This window comes from Carcharodon carcharias, chromosome 8 (assembly GCF_017639515.1).
Source record: "Carcharodon carcharias isolate sCarCar2 chromosome 8, sCarCar2.pri, whole genome shotgun sequence".
Taxonomy (NCBI): Eukaryota; Metazoa; Chordata; class Chondrichthyes; order Lamniformes; family Lamnidae; genus Carcharodon; species Carcharodon carcharias.
Genome location: NC_054474.1, coordinates 153,062,304 through 153,088,550, shown reverse-complemented (window position 1 = coordinate 153,088,550; position 26,247 = coordinate 153,062,304). Strand labels below are relative to the sequence as shown.

Here is a 26,247-nt window from a genome sequence, read left to right as displayed (position 1 = left end):
CACCCACCCAGCCCCAGCCAGACACAGTCACAGACACACACACCCACCCAGCCCCAGCCAGACACAGACACACACACCCACCCAGCCCCAGCCCCAGCCAGACACAGACACACACACCCACCCAGCCCCAGCCGGACACAGACAGACACACACACACACACACTCACTCACCCCCCCCCCCCGACAGACAGACACACACACACACACCCCCAGACAGACACACGCTCCATGCCAGACAGACTCTGTCTGTTCCCCCAGCCCCTCCATCATGAGGCGCTACCTCTCCGCTGCCTGTCCAGCGCTGACAACTGAAGGCAACACAAAAGCCCTGCTCAGCAGGTTTCAAAATCAACACCCCTCATTTTTTTAAAACAAATTAAGCACCCGATCTGTACCTCTAAGCGCCAGCTTGGTACAAATCCGCTCCCACCCTGTGGGCTTCTTCAACCCCCAAACCCTTTGCCTCCTTCAATATTTTCCTTTAACGAAGCACAAGCCGCCCTGTTACCATCTTGGAGATACCGAAGCCGGGCGATGTGTTCTGGGAATTGTAGTTCAAAGCCCGTTACCCGGATGAAGGCGGCCTCCAGCCCTCTGACTGTGCGGAGCCTTCTGGGAGTTGTAGTTGCTCCGGCCCCGGCCCTCTCGCCGAGTTACCCGGATGTCGATTGGACATCAGCGGTTGCTGTGACGTCACAGGGCCGCCCGGTGCGCACCGCGCACGCGCATTTTTACTGACCCCGCCCATCAGCTCCTGGGCTAGAATGACTCGAAACGTTGACTGTGTTCCACTCCGCTGGTGCTGTCAGACCTGCTGAGTATTCCCAGGTGTTTTTGTTCCAGATTTCCAGCATTCGCAGTGTTTTGCTTTTACCAGTATGATACAGGCTTATTTACAATAGAAACAGACCTTTCAGCCCTACAGGTCTGTGCCTTATTTCGCTGTTGATTAAAGACAGCTCATCTTACATTCAGAAACTGAACTGGACTAGCCATATAAATACAAGAGCAGGTCAGAGGCTAGGAATCCTGCGGTGAATAACTCACCTGACTCCCCAAAGCCTGTCCACCATCTACAAGGCACAAGTCAGGAGTCTGATGGAATACTCCCCACTTGCCTGGATGAGTGCAGCTCCCACAACACTCAAGAAGCTTAACCATCCAGGACAGAGCAGCCCACTTGATTGGCACCACATCCACAAACATTCACTCCCTCCACCACCGGTGCACAGTAACAGCAGTGTGTACCATCTACAAGATGCACTGCAGGAATTCACCAATACTCCTTCGACAGCACCTTCCAAACCCACAACCACTACCACCTAGAAGGACAAGGGCAGCAGATAGATGGGAACACCACCAACTGGAAGTTCCCCTCCAAGTCATTCACCATCCTGATTTGGAAATATATCACCATTTCTTCACTGTGAATGGGTCAAAATCCTAGAACTCCCTCCCTAACAGCATTGTGGCTGTACCTACACCACATGGACTGCAGTGGCTCAAAAAAACAGCTCACCACCACCTTCTCAAGGGCAACTATGGATGGGCAATAAATGCCAGCGAAGCCCACATCCTGTGAATTAATAAATGAATTAAAAAAAACTCACAAAACAATTAGGGTAGATTTAATTTCAATGGTAACAGGGATGATGAGATGGATAGACCTGGAGAAGCTGGGGGTTTTCTCTTTGCAGCAGAGAAGATTAAGGGGATATTCATGAGGTGTTGGAAAATAAGAACACAAGAATTAGGAGAAGAACATTGCATTTGGCTCCTAGAGCCTGCTTCACCATTCAACAAGATCATCATTCCTGGTCCTTTTTTTTTGTTTATTCTTTCATGGGATGTGAGCATCACTGACAAGACCAGCATTTATTGCCCATTCCTCTTGAACTAAGCAGTTTGCTAGGCCATTGCGGAGGGCAGTTAAGAGTCAACCATATTACTGTAAGGATGTGAACTAGGTGGGTTTTATGACAACTGACAATAATTTCATGGTCAGTATTATTGAGATTAGCTTTCAATTCCAGATTTTATTAAATGAATTTTAAATCCCAGCATACCATGTTAGGATTTGAACCCATGTCCCCAGAAAATAGTGCAGTGACATTACCACTAGGCCACAGTCTCCCCTCTCCTCCCATGTTTATCCCCTTAGTACCCAAAAATCGGAACCCTGTGTTGAATATACTCAACAGAGTGGTTCCAATGTGGTTCTCACAAATACAAGTAGTTGAGGCCAAAAGCATAAATGTCTTTAAAGAAGGAAAAAGAAAGCCTTGCAATCGTGACCTCAGAATATCTCAAAGCAAGTACTTTTGAAGCGCAACCACTGGAAACACAGCAGCCAACTTGCACACAGCAATCTCCCATAAACAGCTTTGTGATAATGAACAAGTAATCTGATTGGGGATAAATACTGACCAGGACCTCAGCCATAACTCATGCCCACTCTTTCAAAATAGGACCAAGAGATTTTTACATCCACCTAAGAATACAGACAAGGCCTCAGTTGAATGTCTCATTTGAAAGATGGCACCTGACAGTGTAGCACTGCCTCAGTAGGGAGTGTCAGCCTAGGTTGATGTGGTCAATTCTTCAGAGTGAGACTTAAACCCAAACCTTCTGATCAATTAAGACAGCAGTAATACCCACTGAGCCACAGTTGACATTTTAAGGGGGAAATAAAAACAAATGCTAGAAATACTCAGCTGGTCAGGCAGAGAAATAGAATTAATGTTTCAGGTCTGTGACCTTTCTTATCAGAACTGGCAGAAGTTAGCAATGTAATGGGCTTTGAGAAAGGGTTGGGTGGGACAAGGACAAAAGGCAGGTCTGTGATAAGGTGAAAGGCAAGAGTGATTGAACGACTGAAGAGACTTCCTGAGCCAAATGGTATAGTGATGAGGCAAGAAAAGAAAGATGTGCCAAAAGCAGGTGTGCTGCTGACTGGAAGCAAAAATGAGAGACCTAAAATATGTAAAGCAAAGGAAACAAACTTAGTTTCCAGGTAATTCTGTTTTTGTTTTGGATTTCCAGCATTCGCAGTTTTTTTGTTTTTATATATATTTATTATATGTAGTAACTACTATATGCATTATAATCGTATCGAAGCACCTCAGAATGCAACACAGTATATATCAATAACTCCAATACCATTGCACTGTCTGTCTGTAATGGTCATATTGAAATTACTGTAATATTCATTGCTTGTATTGAAGCACCTTGTGATCCATGTCTAAAAGTTGAATATGATTGCAATTTTTGCGATGGGCGTTTAGAAAGGTTTTGTAATGTTCTTCCAGATATTTTATGAATAAAGTATATTTTTCCCCCAAAAAATTGTTTTTGTTTTTCCAATAAGGGGGAAAGCTGGATAAACAAGTGAAGAAGGAAAAGAAACATGGTGCAAATGAGATGAAGTCGGTTATTTGGAGGCTCCAGTGAGACCCAACAGCCCATTGCTGTGCTGTACAGTGTAAATTGCAACACCCTAGGAGTGGGTCACATGATCTGAGGCCCGCTGCATTGTGGGAAATGTAGTTCAAGAACCACCGGAAACCGTTTAAGGGACCGGAAGTAACCGGGTTTCCGTCTGCCAAAGCCTGCCACCCACCACCGCCCCCCCCCCGCGCCTTTCCTGCCGTCAGTGCGCAGTGAAATTCGAAGTCGGTAGAGTTGGTTAGACTTTGTTCAGAAAGAAATTGGATTTGAAGGGAAGGTGCGATCTGGAATGCCGGCGGGGAAAAGTTACCGGAGGAGGAGAGAGGAGGAATCGGATGAGGAGGAAGAGCAGAGGGTGGTGGAGGTCAGGTGAGAGCCGAGGCTTCAATGGTCAGGGTAGGCCTCCCTGTCTCTGAGAGCAGCCCACTCGGATTGGAATAACACAAGATCTTTCAGCCCAACTGTTAGTATTGGTTAATGCACACAAGCTTATAGAAAGGAAAATGTATTTATATAGCGCCCTTCACGACCACACCACCCCCACCCCCATACATTTGACAGCCAATGAAGCACTTTCGAAGTGTAGTCACAATTGTAGTGAAGGAAATGTGTTCAACAAGCACAGCAAGCTCCCACAAACAGCAATGTGATCACGACCAGATCATCTGTTTCTGTGTTATGTTGACTGAGGGATAAATATTGACCAAGTCACCAGGGAGAACTCAGCAGGTGTTGAAGCATCTTTGGAGAGAGAAACAGAGTTGATATTTGGAGTCAAATATGACTCTTCCTCAGAACTCTTCTGTTTTGAAGAAGTCACGTTCAACTCAAAACATGAACTCTGTTTCTCCACAGATGCTGTGTTTTCCAGCATCCTATTTTTATTTCAGATTTCCAGCATCCATAGAATTTTGGTTTTATATCGAGGTCAATTCCCCTGCTCTTTGAAATACCATTGGGTATTTTACGTCCACCCAAACAGGCAGATGGGGTCTCGGTTTAACATCTTATTGGAGGGACAGCATCTTCAGCAGTGCAGCACTCCCTCAGTACTGCACTGGAGTGCCAGCCTAGATATTTGTGCTCAAGACCCTGAGTGGAACTTGAACCCATAACCTTCTGATTCTGTGGTGAGAGTGCTACCAACTGAAGTATGGCTGACACATAAAGTCTGAAACAACCTCTGATTGGATCCATTACAGTTTGGCAGCTGCATCACATGTTCGGTACATTTTATTCTCTTTTTCCCAGATTGGCGGTCAAGATTTCACAGCAGTAATTCATTGTGGACTTCCCTGGAATGGCTGACACTTATTGCTCATCCACAGTTGCCAATTTGATATGACTGAGTGGCTCACCAGACTATTTCAGGGAGGCAGTTAACCGTATTGGTGTGGGATTGGAGTTATGGAGCTTCGACTAGGGGATGACAGGAGATTTCCTCCCCTAAAGAACATTAGTGAATTGAATTCAAATTTTCAAAACATATGGTAGGCTGGATTAGCATTAAAACCTGTTCCAAATTACTGTATGCTTTTAAACTTATAATAAGTTAGGAAGGAGGTACGAATTAACTGTGTTTATTACACAATCCTAATTTAGGTCTGGGTGATAGAGGACTGCTGCAAGTCAGCAGTGTTAAGCAAAGGTTGTTTATAAACTGTTTAAAAATATAGTTACAGTGTCCTCTAGTGGTAACACTGATATTGTGAAGAGTTTGGCTTTTTGCATTGTATGTGGATGCACTATAATCAGGCTACAAATGAATCTAGGGCTTGGCTTAAATAGCCAAGTGGTTATGGTACTGGGTTTGTAACCCCAAGATCAAGAGTTCAAATCTCACAATGGCAAACTATGAAACAATGTACCTTCATCTGAAACAGATGGAAACGGGTTTGTACTCGAAAGAGTTACAAATGAATCTAGCTCCCATTAAGTCAGTCAGTTGGTGTGACTGCCAGTGTGACCAGGTGATTACCCCACTGCTTTGTAATTGATTGCTAGAAATTTAAAAACAAGCCTGGTTATATCAGCTGTCACTTATTTCTTTTATTCTGTCCTCCTCGAACCTTATCTGATATCCCATGTTAAATTCAATGACACAAAACCTTGAGTTTGCCAGTTTGTTGTTAGGCATACAAACAGAATAAGTACCAAAGTGTTGATGTTTTTGCATAAGAAAAGTTTTTTCCAAATTACCAATGGTAATCTTTCTTATTTCCAAAGGTCGAAACTAGATGAACTGAAGGAAATTCAGAGTCTAAGGAGAAGACAAAATGGAGTGAGGTAGGTGTAACCCATGTGGCAGCAAATTGGCACGATCTGTACCCCACCACTGAACATTTTCTGTCAAAGTAACAGGTGAACTGTACATACAATGTACATGTGCCGAGTTGTTACAACTCAAAGCTTCTGTGAATCAAAGTCTTTAATGTGGCAAGGGAAAGTATCTTTCAGAGGAGCCACGTTAGCATGCTGTATCAGTGGTGTGTGAGGCTTTGTGTACCAATGACCATAATGTTTGACATAATGAGAATTGGAGAGGTGACTAAAATCTGAAACAAGTGGCCATATTTTGAGAGGACCAACTCTTTTAAGTGTGTGAGAAGTCTTGTTAGAGTGTGCCTGCAAGGTTTGAATAAGGCTTAGAGAGTAGGGAAACTGTAGTGCCTTCAAGAATGTGATTCGGAATGCAGTGGACCAGTGTGTACCCATGAGCAAAGGTACCAAGTTTAGAGGCACTCTTGCCTGGTTAAAAGAGACCATCAAGCAACCCATAAAGAAGAGATGGAAAAACAATTAAGACCATGAAAAAAATGGTACAGAATTAAGATGGATTTACTATCAAAAGACATACTCTGGAGTGTTTGCCTCTCCACCTCTCTTTCCTCCTTTAAGATGCTCCTTAAAACCTCTTTGATCGATTTTGGTCACATGTCTCAGTATCTCCTTATGTGGACCAGTGTCAAAGTTTGTCTCATAATGCTCTTGTCAAGCATCTTGAGATGTTTTACCATGTTAAAGGCATGATATAAATGCCAGTTGTGTGTAAAAGGCATCAAAATGGCAAAGAAAGTTTCATATTGAGTTGTATGGTAAAAGAAGTGAGGATAACAAGGCTTGCAATTATATCGAGAATAAAAGAAACTAGGGATGGAATAGGCCACTGGAAGGAAATCAGAGTCAGGAATGACAACTGACGCTCCAAAGGCCGCAAAAGTGCACAATAAGTCTTTTGCTCAGTTTCCACCGAGGAGGAGGCAGGTAACCTGTTGCATCTGGAAGGGAATTTGACAGCCTTGCAGGGTAATCTGTGTAGCTCTTCATATTGTTACACGGTCAGAATGCCAAACGGTTGTACACCCATAAGGTGAATAAATCTCAGGAGGTGGATAAGATGCAGCTGAGCAAATAAAGGAAGAAATTGTAGGAACTCTGGCTTCCAGAAATGAGGGGGTTATCTTATGGGGAAAGGTTGAGCAGGTTGGACCTATACTCATTGTTTAGAAGTTTAGAGTTTACAAGAATGAGAGGCGATCTTCTTGAAACAAGATTGTGAGGGGGCTTGATAGGGTAGGTACTGTTATGACACAGCAGTTGGGAAAGACTATTTTTTTAAATCCCAGAGGGAAACTTTAAACAACTGTCGTTACCTATATTTTCAATTGGTATGTTTGAGAAGCAGCTCTAAATTCAGGAATAAGACCACCAGTTCTTGAGAGGTTTTTATATCAAACTAAATGAGATATTTATTAATTTACAACAAATTAAACATAAACACATGGCTACAAATTACTACTGTCATAACTTTTAACAAATTCCCAAATTAATCTCCACTAAGGCAACAATAACGAATAGACTTAACCAGACACCAGGCAAAGCATTTTCATCTTAGAATTCAAAATGAGGTTCCTTTCAATTTGGTTCCTTTGCAGACAGTTGTAGGCCTTACAGCTGCTTTGATTGTTACTTGCCTCTGCCTTTCACACAAACTCCTCTAATATTATACCCAGCCTGTCCTTTAAATGCAATTTCTCATTGAACTCCACCTCTTTTAACAATAAAACTCCTTTCATAGTACCAATTTTATTAGTAATATAAACATTGCTTGGTGTCTTCTAGTTGATGCAGGATTTCACTCCCCCTTTCGAATGCTCTATTCAACAAAATGCAAATGTACTCTTTACCTCTCTGTTTACATCTCAAAACTACTATGCATCGAAGCACCCAGACTAGCTGGCTTTAATCCAATTAACATGCACACAGACTAAACTTCTATTTAAAAAAAAAAATTTCCAATAACATTATATACATTAATAGCTTCATGACACTGCTGAGAGGATGTTTCCACTTGTGAGGGAATCTAGAACTCATGGACACAGTTTAAAAATTAGGCGTCTCCCATTGAAGACTAGGGCGAGGAGGAATTTCTTCTCTTAGAGGGTCATTAGTCTTTGGAATTCTCTTCACAAAAAGGCAGTGGAGGCTGGTCATTGAGTCTATTCAAGGCTGAGTTAGACAGATTTTTGATCTACAAAGGAATCAAGGGTATGAGGGAACAGGCAGGAAAGCAGAGTTAAGGCCACAATCGGATTATTCATGATCTTATTAAATGGTGGCACAAGCTTGATGGGCCGAATGGGGATGGGAGAAAGGCAAATGTTCCTATTTTCAAAAAGGGTAGCAAAAGTGGCTCAGGAAACAACAAACCTGTGAGCTTGATGTCCATTGTGGATAATGTTGTGGGATCCATCATTAAAAATAAGATCAGATCATGGAGCATCTGGATAGAAGTAAAATAATAAACATTAATGACTTTGGCAAAACTAACTTACTACTTTCCTTAGAGGATGTGACAAATGAGTAAAGCAATAGTTGTGGTATACTGTGGTTTATGGGTTTCAATAGTTTAGTGGTTACGTCACTGGACAAATAACCCAGAGGCCTGGACTAATGATCCAGAGCCATGAGTTTAAATTCAGTTAATTAAATAAATCTGGAATAAAAAGCTAGTGTCAGTAATGGTGACCATGAAACTGCCAATTATTGTAAAAGCCCATGTGATTCGCTGATTTCCTTTAGGGAAGAAAATCTGCCATCCTTACTTGGCCTGGCTGAGTAGTGGGTGTGGGTGTGACTGTGACTGTAGACCCCACAGCAATGTGGTTGATTCCTAACTGCTCTCTGAAAGGCGAATCAAGGCATTCAGTTGTATTCAAGAAGGTGGTTCACCACCACCTCGAGGATAATTAGGGGCGGGCAACAAATGTTGGCCTAGCCAGCGATGCTCGCATTCCGTGAATGAATTTTAAAAAAACATGCAGGATACTTAGTGACATACCTGTTCAAAAGGTCGTTCTAAAAGAACCAAAGGGTAGGAACTAGTAATAGGGGAAAAGAGCTGCGATGCAGCTTAAGATTGCAACAGGGGAGGATTTAAATGAAATAGTAACTCGGGAGCTTCAGGTTGGTCATTCAGCAAGATTTAAAAGCGTCAGTGATGGCAACGTGGACAATGAGTCTCCACTGTGCCATCAGAAGGAAGCAACGAGCAAAAACAAAATGCCTTTAGTTACTTCTTTTTCTGGTGCTTGTTACAGCGCTGCTGCCCTACTGGTTGGAGAGCAAGTACCAGAAGAAACGTCGACCGTGGTAAGTTGCTTCATGCTATAATCTGTCAATTTGTGTCGCAACAACAATAACTCCTTATATTTATGTAGCACCTTTAATATAACAAAACATCCCAAGGCCCTATACAAGAAGAGCATATAGCAAAATTTGATGCCGAGCCACATGAAATATTAGGGCAGAAGATCTAAAGCTTGGCCAAAGAGGTAGATTTTATGAGGAGTGTCTTAAAGGATGAAAGAGGCAGAGAGGTTTCGAGCTGAGACAGCTCAAGGCCAGTGGTAGAACAAGTAATATCAGGGATGCTGAAGAGGCCAGAATGAGATGAATGCAGATATTGTAGAGGGTTATGGGACTGGAGGAGATTACAGAGACAGGGAGTGTCAGTCAGTGAACACAGGTAATGGGCAAATGAGACTTGGTGCAAGTTAAGGGCATGGGCAGCAGAGTTTTGGATGACCTCAAATTTACCAAGGGTTAACTTGGGAGTGCGTTGAAATAGTCAAGTCTAGAGGCAACAAAGGCATGGGTGAGGGTTTCAGCAGCAGATGAGCTGCGGCAGGAACAAAGTCAGTGTTGTTAGGGAGGTTGAAATAGATGATATTAGTGATGCAAATGTGTGGTCGGAAGCTCAATTTGGGGTCAGATAGGGCACCAAGGTTGTAAGTGTGGTTCAGCCGCAGACAGTTGCCAGGGAGACAATTGGAGTCAGTCACTAGGGTTAAGTGTTCGTAGCAGGCATGGTAAACAATGGCTTTAGTCTTTCCAATATTTAATTGGCGGAAATTTCTGCTCGCCCAGTGCCGGATGTTGGAAAAGCACTCTGACAATGGAGAGTGCAAGAAAGATTTGTGTTCAGATCATGGGCCATCACCTAATACTCAAGTTGAATTGATGACTAATGGTCTAGCCATAACTATCAAAGGTACTATGCCACAGTGCTTTCTGTATTATCAAAGAGTCATGCAGCACAGAAGGAGGCCATATGGCCCGTGCTGCCTCTGCCAGCTCTTTGAATGAGCTATCCATTGAGATCCACCCCTGAAAATTTTCATTTCAATTACTTATCCAATTCCATTTTTAAAGCTATTTGGTCATAATTTGCTGCCAAAGTAACGGTGAGGCTAATGGCGCCCATTGTTACTTTTGTGCATGTGTTACAGACAGGGGGTTTTTGAAAAATAGGTAATTTGAAACAAACACTCTTGTTTACTCTAGTTGGTCTAATTGCATTGTCCAGGCCTGCATGGCTGAAGTATTTGGGAGGGGGTGGGGTGCTGGGGTTTACTCATGATTGCACTTCACCATGTTGTAACTACATCTACGCACATAGTTGCTTGTATAGCTGGCGAAACGTGAGCCTAAAGTTTAACAGCTGTCCATCCATTGAGCTCACGGATGACTATAGGGTGCAAAAACAAAGAAATGGTGGATGGTTTTCTTAAAGTCACTTTGCCTTTTTTGAACTCCCTTACTTTGAGACTTCTCAAAATTTAATCCTCAAACCATGCTGTTAGTTCCCCTCAAAATGTCTTTCCATCCCTTCCAGTGTGGAATCACCTCCCTCATGTTACATGCCCTTCTGAAGAGCAGCATTGTGTAAAAGCACATTATTGAGTTACTGTGAGTTTGGAACAATGTGTCACTGAGCTGGGAATTTTATTTGTTCACTTTTTTAAATACTGATATTTAAGGAGAATTGTTAATTTATCTATCTTTAAAAAAAGTACCAGATATTGATTTTGTTTGGAAATATGCTTACAAACTTGTATCTTTTTTGTTCTGCTCAGGATGACCCTTTTAAATTGAAGACTGGCGGTATGATTGACATGAAGATGATAAAGGACAAAAAGCGAGAAAGGTTGGGAATTAGAAACAGAACAAAAATCTACCAATTACTTGTTAATTTCATTGTTCAATTGAATTGGATAGCACAGAACTAGGCCACTCTGCCCACAGTGCCTTTGCCAGCTATTTGAGCAGGTTCTCAACTCAAAGCAGAACTTATGCTTTTAAGAATACAAAATGGCAGTCATGTAGCTGTTTATGTTTGTGATGTTTAACCCTATGTGGCTCCCCATTGTTTCTGTGGTGTTAAATAATATGTTAATTTGCTTATTCTGTTTGTTTTTTGCTTGTCTGTCATTGATCCATAAGATAAGGAAAATTGAGGGGAATGCAAAGTGTGGGGAATAAAATGGCTGTCACAAAAGTTTTATATTGCTTACGTGCTCGAATTGCATCCGAGACAAAAATGAAAGTACATATCTCAGGATTTTCCTTCCTTCCTCTTTCACCAACCGAAAGCAAGGGCTAGCTGATTGAAGAATTGAACGTGTTTTCTTTTCTTCCAGGATCGAAGAGGAAGACACGGACTTGAACCTGGGTACATCATTTTCCGTGGAGACAAACCGACGGGATGAAGACGCCGACATGTATGTCTTGACCTTGCATTGCATTCTTCTGCGAAGGGAGAATGAGCTTGTTTTGTTTTCTCCTTGTTTTACGGTACCAGCACACGCAACTTCAAATTTACATTAGGTGGGCATTGTCTCGCTACATGGGTCACCATCCTAGTGATCTGTCATGCTCACAAACATGCCGGGCTGATAACCTTGCCTCTTTTGTTGGTCTGAGGCAGCCTCGGGATCAAGCATTGTCACCCTGAATCCCCAAAGTTCCTCTCTAGTACATGGCTCATCCGTTCCAGGAAACATAGATCCGCTCCAAATCTGTTTGGAGTAAAAGGAGAAAGAAACCGTTTCTGGTCAGTGATCTTTGATCAGAAAGTCCTGATGAAAGGCCATCAAACTGAAACGTTTCACTCTCCACAGATGCTGCCAGACCAGCATTTTCTGTTTGTATTTCAGATTTCCAACATCTGTAGTATTTTACCTCTGTATTACTGATATTTGGGGTGTTTTGGTGTGGCTCCTCTTGATCAAAGTGAGCTTTGATTCCTCTGTAGGGTTTTTTTTGCATGTTAAGTTCCAAGGAATCCACTTTCCAATCTGATTAGATATAAATTAATTTTGTTGGACACTGTCTTTGTAGGAATAATCTGATTGCCAATTGGGGGTAACCCAGTCAAAGTGGTTAAAGGTTGTTTCGAGCTCTTTCACTCAGCATTATCATTGAGAACCACTGTTCTATTGATTCTTACATAATCCATTTCCTTTCTCAAAAGTATTACGGGCAAAATGTTCAAACCAAAAAACGAGACTTTGGAAAAATAATCTCCAAAGATCATTCTTATTAAGGTCATAGGAGACAATTCGGCCCATTGTGTCTGTGCCAACTCTTTGAGAAGAACAATTCAATTACTCCCACTCACCTTCTTGTTTCCCGACAGCCCTGCAAATCTTTCCAAGTATTTATCCAATTCCCATTTGAAAGTTGCTATGGAATTTGGTTCCACCACTCTTTTCAACTAGGGCATTGTAGCTCGCAACTAGTTCCCTTAAAAATTTCTCCTCATCTTCCCTCTGATTCTTAAACCTGTGCCCTCTGGTTACTGATGTCCCTGTGAGTGGAAACAATTTCTCCTTTCTTACTCAATTGAAACCCATTGTAATTTTGAACACCTATATTAAATCTCCTTAACCCCTTTTTTAGCAAAAGGGAACAATCCCAGCTTCCCTTAGTCTCCCCACATGACTGACATCTTTCATCCCTGGTACTGCTCTAGTAAATATCTGCACCCTCTCCAAAGTCTTGCCATCCTACATAGCATTAAAAATAACATAGGCAGATATTTTGTCTCTTTGCGTTTATGAAACATTGATGGCAGGTGGGGGAAACTAATTTCCTATTTGCGTTCCATCACAAGCTGTAAAATAAGGCATTAAGGAACTTGGAAGCCATTGACTTGTTAATCTGTTTAGTAAGTGTTCTCATTCATCTCTGTATAGGAGAGTGACCCATTGTTCCATTTCAGGATGAAGTACATTGAGACAGAGCTGAAGAGGAGGAAGGGAATCCTGGAGAATGAGGAACAGAAGGCGAAGGTCAAAAACCCAGAGGACCAACTCTATGAGCTGCCCGATAATATCAACGTCTCGTCTGCCAAACGTACAGAGGAAATGTTATCCAATCAGATGCTCAGTGGCATTCCTGAGGTGGATCTGGGAATTGAGTAAGTGTTTATCTTTTTAACTCAATTGTAAGGCTAGTTGAAGAAACTGAAGTACATATGGGGTTGTACCACTGAAAAATCCAGTTATTGTGCTTCCAATTTCAGAACATTCTTTATTTGGAGGCCTATTTTATCACATTAACCTACACATGCTGGAAACAGTAATTATAATAATTATAAAATTTCACAATTTCTCTTGCTTTATTCAGAAAAAGCAGGTCCATTTTACTGATACCCACACAATCATGGATATGTTTATTATGTATCAATAAAATTTAATAGGCTGTATATGGTGACACTTCAAAACTTGGCCAGATTGGAAATGATTCCCTATCAATCATATCTGCTGGAAGTGACTGCAATTTTTAAAAATTATTTGTTAACGGGAAAAGGGCATCAATGGCAACACCACTTATTGTCCATCTCCAATTGCCCTTGAGAAGGCGGTGGTATACCACCTTCTTGAACCGCTGCAGGTGCTCCCACAGTGCTGTTAGGAAGGGAGTTCTAGGACTTTGATCCAGACCTAGATTTTACACATAAAATTTGTGTAATAGAACTATCTTGTTTAATATAAATATCACTGCATTTTACTGGAAAAATTATTGAGAGGCATTGTTGTAGTTTTGGTCATGAGTTCTGTTTGCTATAGTTCATTGAGGCTGAGTAAATAGACTCTTTGCTGTAAGTGCCTGACTGACAGATGCCAATACTTACTCCAGATTTACTATTCAGACTTCTCTGGTACTGGTATTCCAATAGACTGCCATGAGACCTTTGAAACTCCTTGTTCCTATGGAACTGAAAGTATACAAAGCCCCAGTTCTCAGACAATGTTAGATGACTGGTTCAGCTATTCTACCCACCCATAAGAGCATCTTGACATATTTCTATATCTTAATAACCCTGAATTCTGTTTTCCAACAGGAACTTATCCAGTTCCTATCGAATCTGTCATATAGTTCCTTGTTCTACCACCCTTGCTGATTGATTGATTGTTTAATTCCATACAGTTGTCACCATTTGACAGAAACATTTGTTGCTGAATTTCCCACTCTTGTCATCCTTAATTTGAAAATGTGAGCCCCCAACCCCCACCCCAGTCTTGAATTTTGTATTTTGCAGAGAAAAAAAATTGAATTCACTTTCTCCAATAATTTTAAATGTAAGTATCAAATTGTCCTCAAGTCTTCAGTTTCCAAGAGAGAAAAGACTTTGAGGAACTAATGTTTGTTTCTATCTACACCAACTTTATAATGTAAAACAGCAGAGAAAGGCCATTTAGCCTATTGTGCCTATGCAATTTGACCCAAAGCTCCACAAATGTTTCCACTTCAAGTGATTATCCGGTTCCTATTTGAAATTTAACACTCAACCTGATTCGACTACCCTTTCAGCGTGTGCATTCCAGATCATAACTTGCCACCTGAATTTTATTTTTCCTCATATTGATGTTGACTGCACTTCTTATTTTTTAATTTTGAGTGCAAAAATAAAGAATATTATCAGCACAGAAGAGGCAAAAGCCCAGCTCCTGGCAGAACAGCGCAACAAAAAGAAGGATAACGGTACCTCTTTCGTACCCACCAACATCGCGGTCAATTACGTTCAACACAACCGGTGTAAGTATTGATGAACCTCCGTGATTGATCTTTATTGGTGCTGCAATTTCATGGTGTGGTTTTCCTTGTGTACGTGTGTCCCAGGTGACCCTAGCAGCTTCAATTTGGACCTAAAACTATAAAAACGACAATTTTTAATAAAAGTCCAGAGTCGCAGGTATTGGGAGGAACAGGCAATGGAAAAGTTCTATGAATGCGTGGAGGGCAGGGTTGACAAAAGTGATGACACAAGGCAGGTTTGAATCGTAACTTTGAGCAGCATTCAGTGGCATTCTCTTGGGAACAGGCTTTCTCCCTTCTTGGTTTGTCTGAGAATGTGGGGATATTTTGTTATTCACATCTTGAGGCAACAGGAATCTAAGAAGGGGGCTGAAGCTGATATATAAGGACCAATTTACAATAGAGCTCCTTTGAAAGAAGCCAAATCAAGATTTGTCTTCTTTTATTTGCTCATGGGATGTGGGCATCACTGGCTAGGTCAGCATTTATTGCCCATCCCTAATTGCCCTTGTTCAGAGGGCATTTAAGAGTCAACCACATTGCTGTGGGTCTGGAGTCACATGTAGGCCAGACCAGGTAAGGACGGCAGATATCCTTCAACTAAAGGGCGTTAGGCCTCTGTTAATCACTATTACTGGTTTGATCTGCAAGAATGAGGGGACAGCGTTGGAAATCAATTTTTAAATTCTTGCTAATTGTGGACTATGGCATGTAGCCATAAATAAATTGCAGCTTTATTACCCAATGCTGTCAAGATGTCTTTGTTAGATATTCTGCCTCAGCAGTGAGGTTGTTGTGGGTTCAAACCCTGCTGCAGAATTTACTTTGGCTAACTAAGCTTGGCAGTCCAATGCAATGCTGGAGTACTGCTGCATCATCTGAGGCACTGTCCTTCAAATGCAACAACACATAGGAAACCCAGCACAGAAACAGGCCTTTTGGCCCGACCAGTCCATTCCAGTGTTTATGATCCACTAGAGCCTCCTCGCATCTTTTCTCATTTAAATTTATTGTCGTAACTCTCAATTCCCTTCTACCTCATATTCTTGCCTAGGTTCCTCTTAAACGTAGCTATACTATTCCCTTCAAACACTCCCTGTGGTAGCAAATTTCACATTCTCACCATTCCTTGAGTGAAGAAATTTCTTCTGAATTCCCTGTTGGATTTCTTGGCCACTATCTTATATTGATGGCTTCCAGTTATGCTCTTCCCCAAAAAAGGAAACATTCTCTTTATCCCCTCGATCAAAACCTTTCATAATTTTAAAAACCTCTATTAGGACACCCCTCAGCCTTTTTCCAAGAAAGAAGGGACCCAGCTTAACCAAGCTTCCTAATGCTTGTTTAAGGTGATGCCAAATATCTCTACTTGAAAAGCAAGGAATCCATCCCGTGTCCTCATCAACATTCCTCTCTCAATACCACCACCCCCCCCCCCCCCCCCCCCCCACCACCACCCCACTACCACCAACTAAAATTTAAATAAATAAATCATTCAACTGGTCACTCATTGTGATACATGAGACCTAACTGTACAAAATGGCTGCTGTATTGTATCAGTAATGGCAACCGCACTTGAAAAGCAATCGCTTGAGATGTTCTTGAGACACACGATAAGCTGCTATATAATTCCAAGCCTTTTGTTCTTTCTGACAAGGGAGTGCCACAGTGCTCATTTTAAATGCTGAGGGACAATCCATTTTGGCTTGGGGTTTATGTCTCATTCAAACCTACAAAATCCTTCTCAAGAGCAATTAGGGATGGGTAATAAATGCTAGCCTAGTGAACCAGGGCCACATCCTGTAAATGAATAAAAAATACTTAAAGAGACAGACAAGGTAGATGCAGGTAAGATGTTTCCCCTGGTTGGGGAGTCTAGAACCAGGGGACACAATTTCAAAATTAAAAGGAAGCCACATAGGGCTGAGATGAGGAGAATTTTTTTTACTCTGAGGACTGAATCTTTGGAATTCTCTACCCCAAAGGGCTGTGGAAGCTCAGCCAGAGTATGTTTAGAGATTGGCAGATCTCTAAATACCAATGGCGTAAAGGAATATGGGAATAGTGTGGGGGAAAAAGGCATTGAAGTGGATGATCAGCAATGATTATATTGAATGGCGGAGCAGGCTCGATGGGCTGAATGGCCTACTCCTATATTCCTATGTCTGATCTTGTATATTAGGCACCTTTGTATCTGTGCGGCGACCCTCCTTTCCAATATAAACAACTCCCTTTGAATGCTCTATTATTTACTTAATACTTTACATAATCCACTCCTGGATTCAAAGTTGTCACTTGGGGAGAGTAAAATGTAAAATTTACCTGAAAATTATTAGCTGCAAACCTGTGTGTTACAAACAGAATACAGAATAGAGGGGGTGGGGTGGGGAGTGGACTTTATCCCATTTTTCTCTCTGAGGAAGGTTGGGATGTGTCTCATCATGATTTTTCAGCCATCATGAGACATGAGACAAGTTTGTTGGAGCAGCTGGTCTTTTCCTGCTCGCCAGTTTCTGTATGTTCGTACATCCTACACAACTAAGTACAACCTTTTACTGTGTGGGGCTTGCCAGTCAAGCACAACTTAAGCTGGGAAATTGTTTTCCTTACTGCTTTTAAAAAAAAAAAATCTGCATGTCTCCCATTGTCCTGCATTCTTTTTCTTATTAAGTGCAGTCGTTTTTAACCAAATAAATAAGAGAGTTTGGAAGGCTTTGAGCTAAGTTACAGCAGGGTCCTCGATTTCCCATTGCCTCACGTTCTCTGTTGTAGTTTACCGGGAGGAATTGCACGCACCTGCAAAACGCAATAAAGAGGAAGCCAAACCACGGCCCCTGAGAGTGGGCGATACCGATAAACCAGAACCTGAACGTAAGTAGATGATATCAGCATTTCATTGTTAATCTTTCTAAGGTAATGGACCACACCGGTAATAATTATTAAAAAAATTCAAACTGGTATTTGCAGATTATAATGTGGGGAAGTCCTGCTCCAACTGTACAGGGTGTTAGTGAGGCCGCACCTGCAGTACTGTGTACAGTTTTGGTCCCCGTATTTAAGAGCGGATATACTGGCATTGGAGGCAGTTCAAAAGAGATTCACTAGGCTGATTCTTGGGATGAAGGGGTTGACTTATCAAGAACGGCTAAACAGGTTAGGCCTTTATTCGTTAGAATTTAGAACAATGAGGGGCGATCATATTGAAACGTACAAGATTCTGAGGGGGCTTGATAGGATAGATGTTGAGAAGATGTTTCCACTAGTGGGGGAATCTCAAACTAGGGGACGTAGTTATGGAATAAGGGGACACTCATTTAAAACTGAGATGCGAAGGAATTTCTTCTCCCAGAGGGTCGTCATTGACTGGAGTTCTCTACCCCAGAAAGCTGTGGAGGCTAGATCACTGGAAGTATTTAAAAAGGAGGTAGATAGATTTTTGAAATATCAAGGAGTTGAGGGCTATGAGGAGCTGGCACGAAAGAGGAGCTGAGGCCTGGGGCAGATCAGCCATGATCTTATTGATGGGGGGGCAGGCTTGAGGGGCTAACTGGCCTATACCTGCTCCCTATTTCTTATGTTCTTATGCTTTCTACTTTCAATTCCACTTAATTCCCTGCTCCTGGTCAAGCAACGTCATGATTTTAAAATTCTCTTGCTTGTTTTCAGATCCCTGCATAACCTCATCCCTCCTATCTCTTGAATTTCCTCCAGCCCCAGAACTCTCCAAGATCTCTTTGCTCAACTAATTCTGGTTTCTTGAGCATGCCTAGTATTAATCGCTCTACTATTGGTGGCCCTTCCTTCAGCTGCAAGGCCATATGCTCTGGAATTCCCTCCCTGAACCTCTCCGACTCTCAGCCTCTCCTTCTTTCTTTAAGGTGCCCCTTAAAGCCTACCTCTTTGACCAAGCTTTTGGTCATCTGTCCTTATATCGCGTTGTGTGGCACAGTGCCTAATTTTACTTTATAATGCTCCTGCGAAGCACCTTGGGACATTTCATTTCACTAAAGACGCTATATAAATTGTTAATTCAGAGGGTGGTTATCCAGGCCATTGATAATTCTACACACAAAAGTTCCAAGTCTGAACCTGGCTGTCCAGGGAAGGCCATGTGGAAAGTACAGCTGCTTCTACGGAAGAAAAATATGAGAACATGTTGGTCTTATACACTTTCTTGTAGCTGGGTACAGAGTAGCATTAGCAGAGCAGGGCTCTGGAGGAGGAGTCCATTCAGCTGCTCAAGCTTATTTTTTTTATTCATTCATGGGATGAGGGCGTCGCTGGCTAGGCCAGCATTTAATGCCATCCTAATTGCCCTTGAGAAGGTGGTGGTGAGCTGTCTTCTTGAACTGCTGTAGTCCATATGGTGTAGGTACACCCACAGTGTTGTTAGGAAGGGAATTCTGGGATTTTGACCCAGAGACAGTGAAGGAACGGCAATATACTTCCAAGTCAGGATGGCGAGTGGCTTGATGGGGAACTTCCAGGTGGTGGTGTTCCCATGTGTCTGCTGCCCTTGTCCTTCTAGGTTTGGTGGTTGTGGGTTTGGAAGGTGCTGTCTAGGGAGCCTTGGTAAGTTCCTGCAGTGCATCTTGTAGCTGGTACACACTGCTGCCACTGTGAGTCAATGATGAAGCGAGTGAAAGTTTGTGGATGGGGTGCCAATCAAGTGGGCTGCTTTGCCCTTGATGGTGTCAAGCTTCTTGAGTGTTGTTTGAGCTGCACTCATCCAGGCAAGTGGAGAGTATTCCATCATATTCCCCTCTTGTGCCTTGTAGATGGTGGACAGGCTCTGGGGAGTCAGGAGGTGAGTTACTTGCTTCAGGATCCCTAAACTCTGACCTGCACTTGTAGCCTCAGTATTTATGTGGCTAGTCCAGTTCAATTTCTGGTAAATGGTAACCCCCAGCACGATGTTAGTGGGGGATTCAGTGATGGTACCAAGGGGCAATGATTATATTCTCTCTTGTTGGAGATGGTTATTGCCTGGCACTTTTGTGGTGCGAATGTTACTTGCCACTTGTCAGCCCAAGCCTGGATATTATCCAGGTCTTGCTGCCTTTGAACATGGACTGCTTCAGTGTCCGAGGAGTCGCGAATGGTGCGGAGCATTGTGCAATCATCAGCGTACATCCCTACTTCCGACCTTATGATGGAAGGAAGGTCATTGATGAAGCAGCTGAACATGGTTGTGCCTAGAACACTACCCTGAGGAACTCCTGCAGTGATATCCTGGAATTGAGATTTTTGATCTCCAACAACCACAACCATCTTCCTTTGTGCTAGGTATGACTCCAGCCAGTGGAGAGATTTCCCCCTGATTCCCATTAACTCCAGTTTTGTTAGGGTTCCTTGATGCCACACTCGGTCAAATGCTGCTTTGGTGTCAAGGGCAGTCACTCTGATTTCACCTCTGGCATTCAGCTCTTTTGTTCCTGTTTGAACTAAGGCTGTAATGAGGTCAGGGGCTGAGTGACCCTAGCGGAATTCAAACTGGGCATCAGTGAGCAGGATATTCCTAGGCAAGTGCTGTTTGATAGCACTGTTGATGACTCCTTCCATCACTTTACTGAAGGTCGAGAGTAGGCTGATGGAGTGGTAAATGGCCTGGTTGGATCCGTCATGCTTTTTGTGTACAGGACATACCTGGGCAATTTTCTACGTAGCTGGGTAGATGCCAGTGTTGTAGCTGTAGTGGAAAAGCTTGACGAGGGGCGTGGCAAGTTCTGAAGCACTAGTCTTCAGTACTATTGCCGGAATATTGTCAGGGCCCATAGCCTTTGCAGTATCCAGTGCCTTCAGCTGTTTCTTGATACCACATGGAGTGAATCGAATTGATAGAAGACTGGCATCTGTATGCCGAGGACCTCCAGAGGAGGCTGAGATGGATCATCCACTTGGCATTTCTGGCTGAAGATTGTTGCAAATGCTTCAGCCTTATCTTTTGAACTGATGTGCTGGGCTGCCCCATCATTGAGGATGGGGATATTTGTGGAGCCACTTTCTCCAGTGAGTTATTTAATTGTCCACTACCATTCTTGACTGGATGTGACAGGATTGCAGAGCTTAGATCTGATCCATTGGTTGTGGAATCGCTTGGCTTTATCTATCACTTGCTGCTTATGCTGTTTGGCACATAAGTAGTCCTGTGTTGTAGCTTCATCAGGTTGAAACCTCATTTATAGGTATGCCTGGTGCTGCTCCTGGCATGCTCTCCTACACTCTTTATTGAACCAGAGTTGATCCCCTGGCTTGGTGGTAATGGTAGAGTGGGGGTTATGCCAGGCCATGAGGTTACAGATTGTGGTTGAGTACAGTTCTGCTGCTGCTGATGACCCACAGCACCTCATGGTTGCCCAGTCTTGAGTTGTGGATCTGTTCAAAATCTATCCCATTTAGCATGGTGGTAGTGCCACATAACACAATGGAGGGTGTCCTCAATATGAAGATAGGACTTCATCTCCGCAAGGACAGTGCGGTGGTCACTACCGATGCTGTCATGGACAGGTGCATCTGCGGCAGGCAAGTTGGTGAAGCCGAGGTCAAGTATGTTTTTTCCTCTTGGTTCCCTTGTCACCTGCTGCAGACTCAGTCTAGCAGCTATATCCTTTGGGACTCGGCCAACTAAGTCTGTTGTGATGCTACTGAGCCACTCTTGGTGATGGACATTAAAATCCCCCACCCTGAGTCTGTTCTGCACTCTTGCTACTTGCAGGGCTTCCTCCAAGTGGTGTTCAACATGGAGGAGCACTGATTCATAGCTGAGGGTGTGCGGTACATGGTAATCAGCAGAAGGCTTGCTTGCCCATGTTTGACCTGATGCCATGAGACATCATGGGGTCCGGAGTCGATGATGAGGACTCCCTGGGCAGTTCCCTCCTGACAATTCATCATTCTGTCCTTTCCTGGCTGTTCTGTGCAATATTCTTCCTACCTGTTTTTGATCCATATCCCTTACCCAAGTAAAATCTATCAATCTCGATCTTGAGAATCTCAGCTGACCCAACAATCATCTGTGGGGATGAGGGGTTGGGAGAATGAGCATCAGATTTCTGATGATCCTTTTGTGTGGAAAATACTGTTCCTGATTTCACTCCTAATTGGTCTAGCTCCATTTAAGAATATGCCCCTTTTGTTCCGGATTTCTCCCCACCAAAGGAAACAGCTTATCTGTATTGAACCTCTTCATCAATTTAAACAACTCAACGATGAAATTTATACAAAGAACTAATTTAACAAGTATGATATTTCATTATTGTTCATTATAGAGACACTAACATCTGTCTTTAATGGACTCACATTTCCCTGTTAAATTCTCAGTGTATTTATAAGAACTTTTACCATTGGCTTTGCTATCCTTTTCATATTCCCTTGGTGCTTTCCTTGTTAGTTGTCCCAGTCCACTGAATTTCCACTTTTCCTTCTGATTGTGGAAGCCTTTTCTTCTAGCTTGATGCAGCCTCTTACCTCACGTTGACCATGGTTACTTTACCATCAGAAGTGAATCGTTTGTCTTTTAAGTGTATGCGCTGATTCTGTATCATGCCTGATGCTTCTTTGCATTGTTCCCACTGTCTGTCTGGTGGTTTTCCCCTTTACGGCTGAGCTCAGTTTGCTGTGGTCAACTTATTCATCATCTCTTTGAAATTTTCCTTAAGTAAATTAAAAACCTTTGTTTGTGATTTCTCACTTACAAATGCAAAATCACATTTAATCGTATTATGGTTATTTTGTTATACATTCCCTTATGCCAGATTGTTAATTCTGGTTTGTTCATCATCATTAAATCTTGGAAACACTGTTCCTTTGTAGGCTTCAAAAATATTCGAAAAATGATCTTGAATACATTCTAATTATTAGTTGTCTGTACTACTCTAGATGGTCTGCTTCTCTATGGCAGTGCGGAAAATTGAAATCTCTCATTGTTTTTGCTGCACGCTTCCATGATCTCTCTACATCTACATTTACCCCCCGCTCCCAATTGCATCACTGCTATCAGGAGATCTGCAGACAACCTCTGTCACTCTTGCATCCTTCACTCTTCCCTCCTTCTACCCATGATGTTTCCACTGCCTGATTGCTCTCAACTGAAATTATTTTTTTCTCGTACTGTAACTGTGTACTATTCTTCTTTCTAAATTTCTACATCCTGTCTAAAGATCATCTAGCCTGGAATATTTAGTTCCCAATTTATAGCCAGGTCTCCAGTGACTACCATATCATTCCCACAGAGCTGAAGTTTTGATATTTCTTGCTTTGTGTACAGGAAATTTGGATGATGTCCCCATCCTGCCTATATGACCTGATGGCATTTTTTTCTCTGACATCTTATTGCTAATCCTTTGTGCATTGCTACATAAGCAACTTAACGTTATTTTTCATTGCTAATGTTTTATTTTTAGCAGGTACTTTATTACTAACTGCTTTAAAACTTCTGGTCCCAGAATATTTTGTTACCTTTAACACTTCTTGAACACTAATCTCTGCTCTTACCCCTTTAGGGTGTTACCATATCGACCCAGACCCTCCCTTTTCCCCTTTGCTGGTTAAAGTCCTTTCTGCAATTTCATTAATCTTCTCATCTACCTCCCTCCTCCACAATCCCACTTGACAATTAGAGAGGGGAATTGGTACTTGAAATACTGTGCAGGGTAATGAACCATTGAGAAATTGATTAATTGTAAACGGAGATGTTTCCACATTAAACAGGAGATGGTAATGTTATGATTAAATATTAACATTGTATCACACTTACAAGTGTAGATCCCTTTTTAAGTTCTTTACTGCCTCTCGCCCCCCCCACCCCCTGCCAAACAGTCCACCATTTTTTAAATATAGGCATTCTGTGCTCCTCATTGCTTTCCTGTACACATTAATTTGCCACAGGGACATAAGTGAAAGGGTTGAGGGGATTCCCTCAAACTTCACTGTCAGTGGGTGGTTTTTCTGTTCCATTTCTTTAAAGATCCATCAAGGGATGGCTATGTTTTCTGTTTAAATTCTAATCATTTTCTGCCTTAAAGAACCTACTGCAAACCTATTAAGAAAAAATTCCCTTTCTACGTTGTGCAGAATCACCTCCAAATCGCAAACGTCCTTCCAATGAAAAGGCTACAGATGATTACCATTATGAAAAGTTCAAGAAGATGAGCAGAAGGTACTGACAGGCAGCTCGATATTTTGTTTTTGCTATGAGAATACCAGCATCCTAAACTCCTTGTGTAAAAACAAGACTGGTAAGTTTAAAACTGTTTTTGGGGTGGGAAGCAAGGAAATGTACAGTGGTTGGACCTTCAGGACTGAACCGACACCATTCGATCTAATGTTAAGCCAGAATAGGATCAGAAGGTTGGTCTGATATTATACCACACAGTAAACCCCAAACAAAAGTTCACTGCTACCATGACTCTGTATCGAAGCTGAATGGCAGATCGCAGGCTGCCACAGAAAACATACCTGTTAATTAAAGCAAAAAATAGGTTTTGATGTAAGAGGAAACAGTGTAAGTGAGGTGTGTGATTATCTTAGCTGTCCTACTCTGGTTCATGTGTTTTGGTGGTTTGTATGAATTTCCACTTCTGAATCCTGTAAAAAGCTGAATTGGAGGAATATACAGTGGTACATGATAATATTTAAGGACCACTGTCACCTCTACAGAACTGAGGTAGCTCTACTGCTCCAATTTATAATTCTGATGGTATTTTAAAAACTGGATTGCATCACATACACGACTGTGTTATGATGCACAGCGATATACTGCTGCAGCGACACTGCTGTTCTAGAAGCAAGTAATCTCATCTTCTGAAATTGGGTTTGAATCTTTTAATTTGCTCATCTACAAAACTGCTCAAAAAGACACACAACCTCTCAACTTACTATGATTTCATTTTGTAAATTAATTTCAGGACAGATAGGTGTTACACATTGATTCTTTTGGTTTATGTGTAAATGTCTTTGTGCTGTAAATGTATCTAAAATAAATTTCTTATCCTTGTTTAATGATTTTATATGTTTTCCTGGTTTGTTTTGCGTGGCAGTCTATAAGAAATTAGTCCAGTTGGGTGGTACTGTGCCACAGGAGAGTTCTCAAACTCCGCCAGGGTGCCTAAAGTGAACAAGGTAAATCAATGTGTGAGGATGAGCCACCCTTGCATTAGCAGACAGTTCGAGAACCCAGATACGGTGCTATCGGAGACCAAAACCAATTTTTATGTTAGATCCTCTGCTACTTACCACTTCGTCTACCATATAGAGGAAGGAGGGTACTTGTGGTAGCATTTAGCCTGAAGCTGACAGTGGGCTGTGAGATCAGTTTAGTAAAAGTCTCGTTGCATTCAAGTGCCCTATAGAAATTAGATGGATGTAAAGGAAAATTTCTGCCTTACAAATGAAAGAAAATGACACAGGAAACGACCAGCTAACCGTCGAGCGTGCCCCATACCAAGATGGCTGGGCCACCATGAATAAATAAAATCGCCTTCCCTCCCGAATATCCCATATGAAATCTACTGAGAGCAACAAAAGGCAGGAAATAAAACCTCTGGGCCAATAGAGGATAAAGTGTTGGGTAAAATTCCTCTCTGACCACTGCTTTTCCCGTCCCTGTCCCAGGCAATTTAAACCGGTCCAGGAGATCACATGGATAAAGTGTTTTCTGGAAAGCCAACTTACCTTCTACATGATGCAATCTCTGTCACAGTCAGGACCTGGTCCAGCCCCCTCTTGAAGCTGCTCAGAGTCAGCACCAGCTGACAGTGTATTCTGGAGATGCACCATGCTTGGGAAAAGAACTGCTTAACATCCAGTCTATTCCTATGCTTTCGTAGTTTGATATACTATTTTTAAGTTAAGCTCAGTTGGTTTTCTCCCCACAAAGTTTTACAGCAGCTGACAGGTAACAGTCGGCAAGTAATGGGGTAAAGGCTTGTTCTTGAAAATCAATTAACGTTGCTTCCACAGCTACTATAGCTTGTTTGAAATCATTAATGCCATCAAATGTAGATAATGCCACACTGTTTAATTTCTTCAAACTTGGGCTCAAGTACCTGGTTTCAATGTGAACTATTGACTCCCATCGAACAGAAGACCAACCTTTTGGGATCAGAGGAATGCTTCATTCAAGGAATACGAACTGTTAGGTTAACTAATGCAGGCTGTAATGGTAGATTAATATGGCAATGTGTTTTAACTTATTACTGTGGAAGATTCAGAACTTTTAATTGGATGGCCAGTGGTGATTATTCAACACCCCCACCTCATACACACTAAATTAAACAATGAGTGTGCACAATGTCAATTAGTATTCATTTTGGAGGAAAGGACTTGATAGACCAAATACTGGTTATATATTTATTTTATATTTTAATTTGGAAACACTGGATCATCAAAACCAGGGTGACTTGAATAATATTAGTC

At 42.1% G+C, this 26,247-nt stretch overlaps 2 protein-coding genes across 5 annotated transcripts in view; one reads left to right on the top strand and one right to left on the bottom strand.

The window, feature by feature from the left end:
* usp20 (ubiquitin specific peptidase 20) overlaps window positions 1–538 on the bottom strand; it is a 130,129-nt gene extending 129,591 nt beyond the window's left edge. For 2 of the 3 annotated variants that reach the window (XR_005943834.1, XM_041193963.1), the window contains exon 1: window positions 396–527. The gene's annotated coding sequence lies outside the window, so the exon portion shown is untranslated. Of the gene's footprint in view, window positions 1–395 lie in introns of all 3 variants that reach the window. The other variant, XM_041193962.1, reaches the window with a different exon arrangement.
* Window positions 539–3,600: 3,062 nt separating this feature from the next.
* On the top strand, window positions 3,601–24,834 carry c8h9orf78 (chromosome 8 C9orf78 homolog). 2 transcript variants are annotated; one of them, XM_041194059.1, is made up of 10 exons: window positions 3,690–3,816; window positions 4,699–4,937; window positions 5,674–5,733; window positions 9,048–9,099; window positions 10,866–10,936; window positions 11,430–11,510; window positions 13,013–13,210; window positions 14,696–14,832; window positions 17,605–17,703; window positions 23,905–24,834. In XM_041194059.1, exons 2-10 carry the CDS (start codon window positions 4,855–4,857, stop codon window positions 23,994–23,996), a joined length of 873 nt encoding a protein of 290 aa, XP_041049993.1. In that variant the 5' UTR covers window positions 3,690–3,816; window positions 4,699–4,854; the 3' UTR covers window positions 23,997–24,834. The 2 variants fall into 2 exon arrangements, with proteins under 2 accessions (XP_041049994.1, XP_041049993.1); XM_041194060.1 differs by lacking the exon at window positions 4,699–4,937 and having other exon boundaries at window positions 3,601–3,816.
* The last annotated feature ends 1,413 nt before the right edge of the window (window positions 24,835–26,247 follow it).

Coding starts and splice junctions, on each gene's coding strand:
- c8h9orf78 (XM_041194059.1), top strand. CDS start 4,855: ATGGAGCTTCGACTAGGGGATGACAGGAGATTTCCTCCCCTAAAGAAC. Junction 9,100..10,865: donor CAGAAGAAACGTCGACCGTG/GTAAGTTGCTTC, acceptor TGTTCTGCTCAG/GATGACCCTTTTAAATTGAA. Junction 10,937..11,429: donor AAGGACAAAAAGCGAGAAAG/GTTGGGAATTAG, acceptor CTTTTCTTCCAG/GATCGAAGAGGAAGACACGG.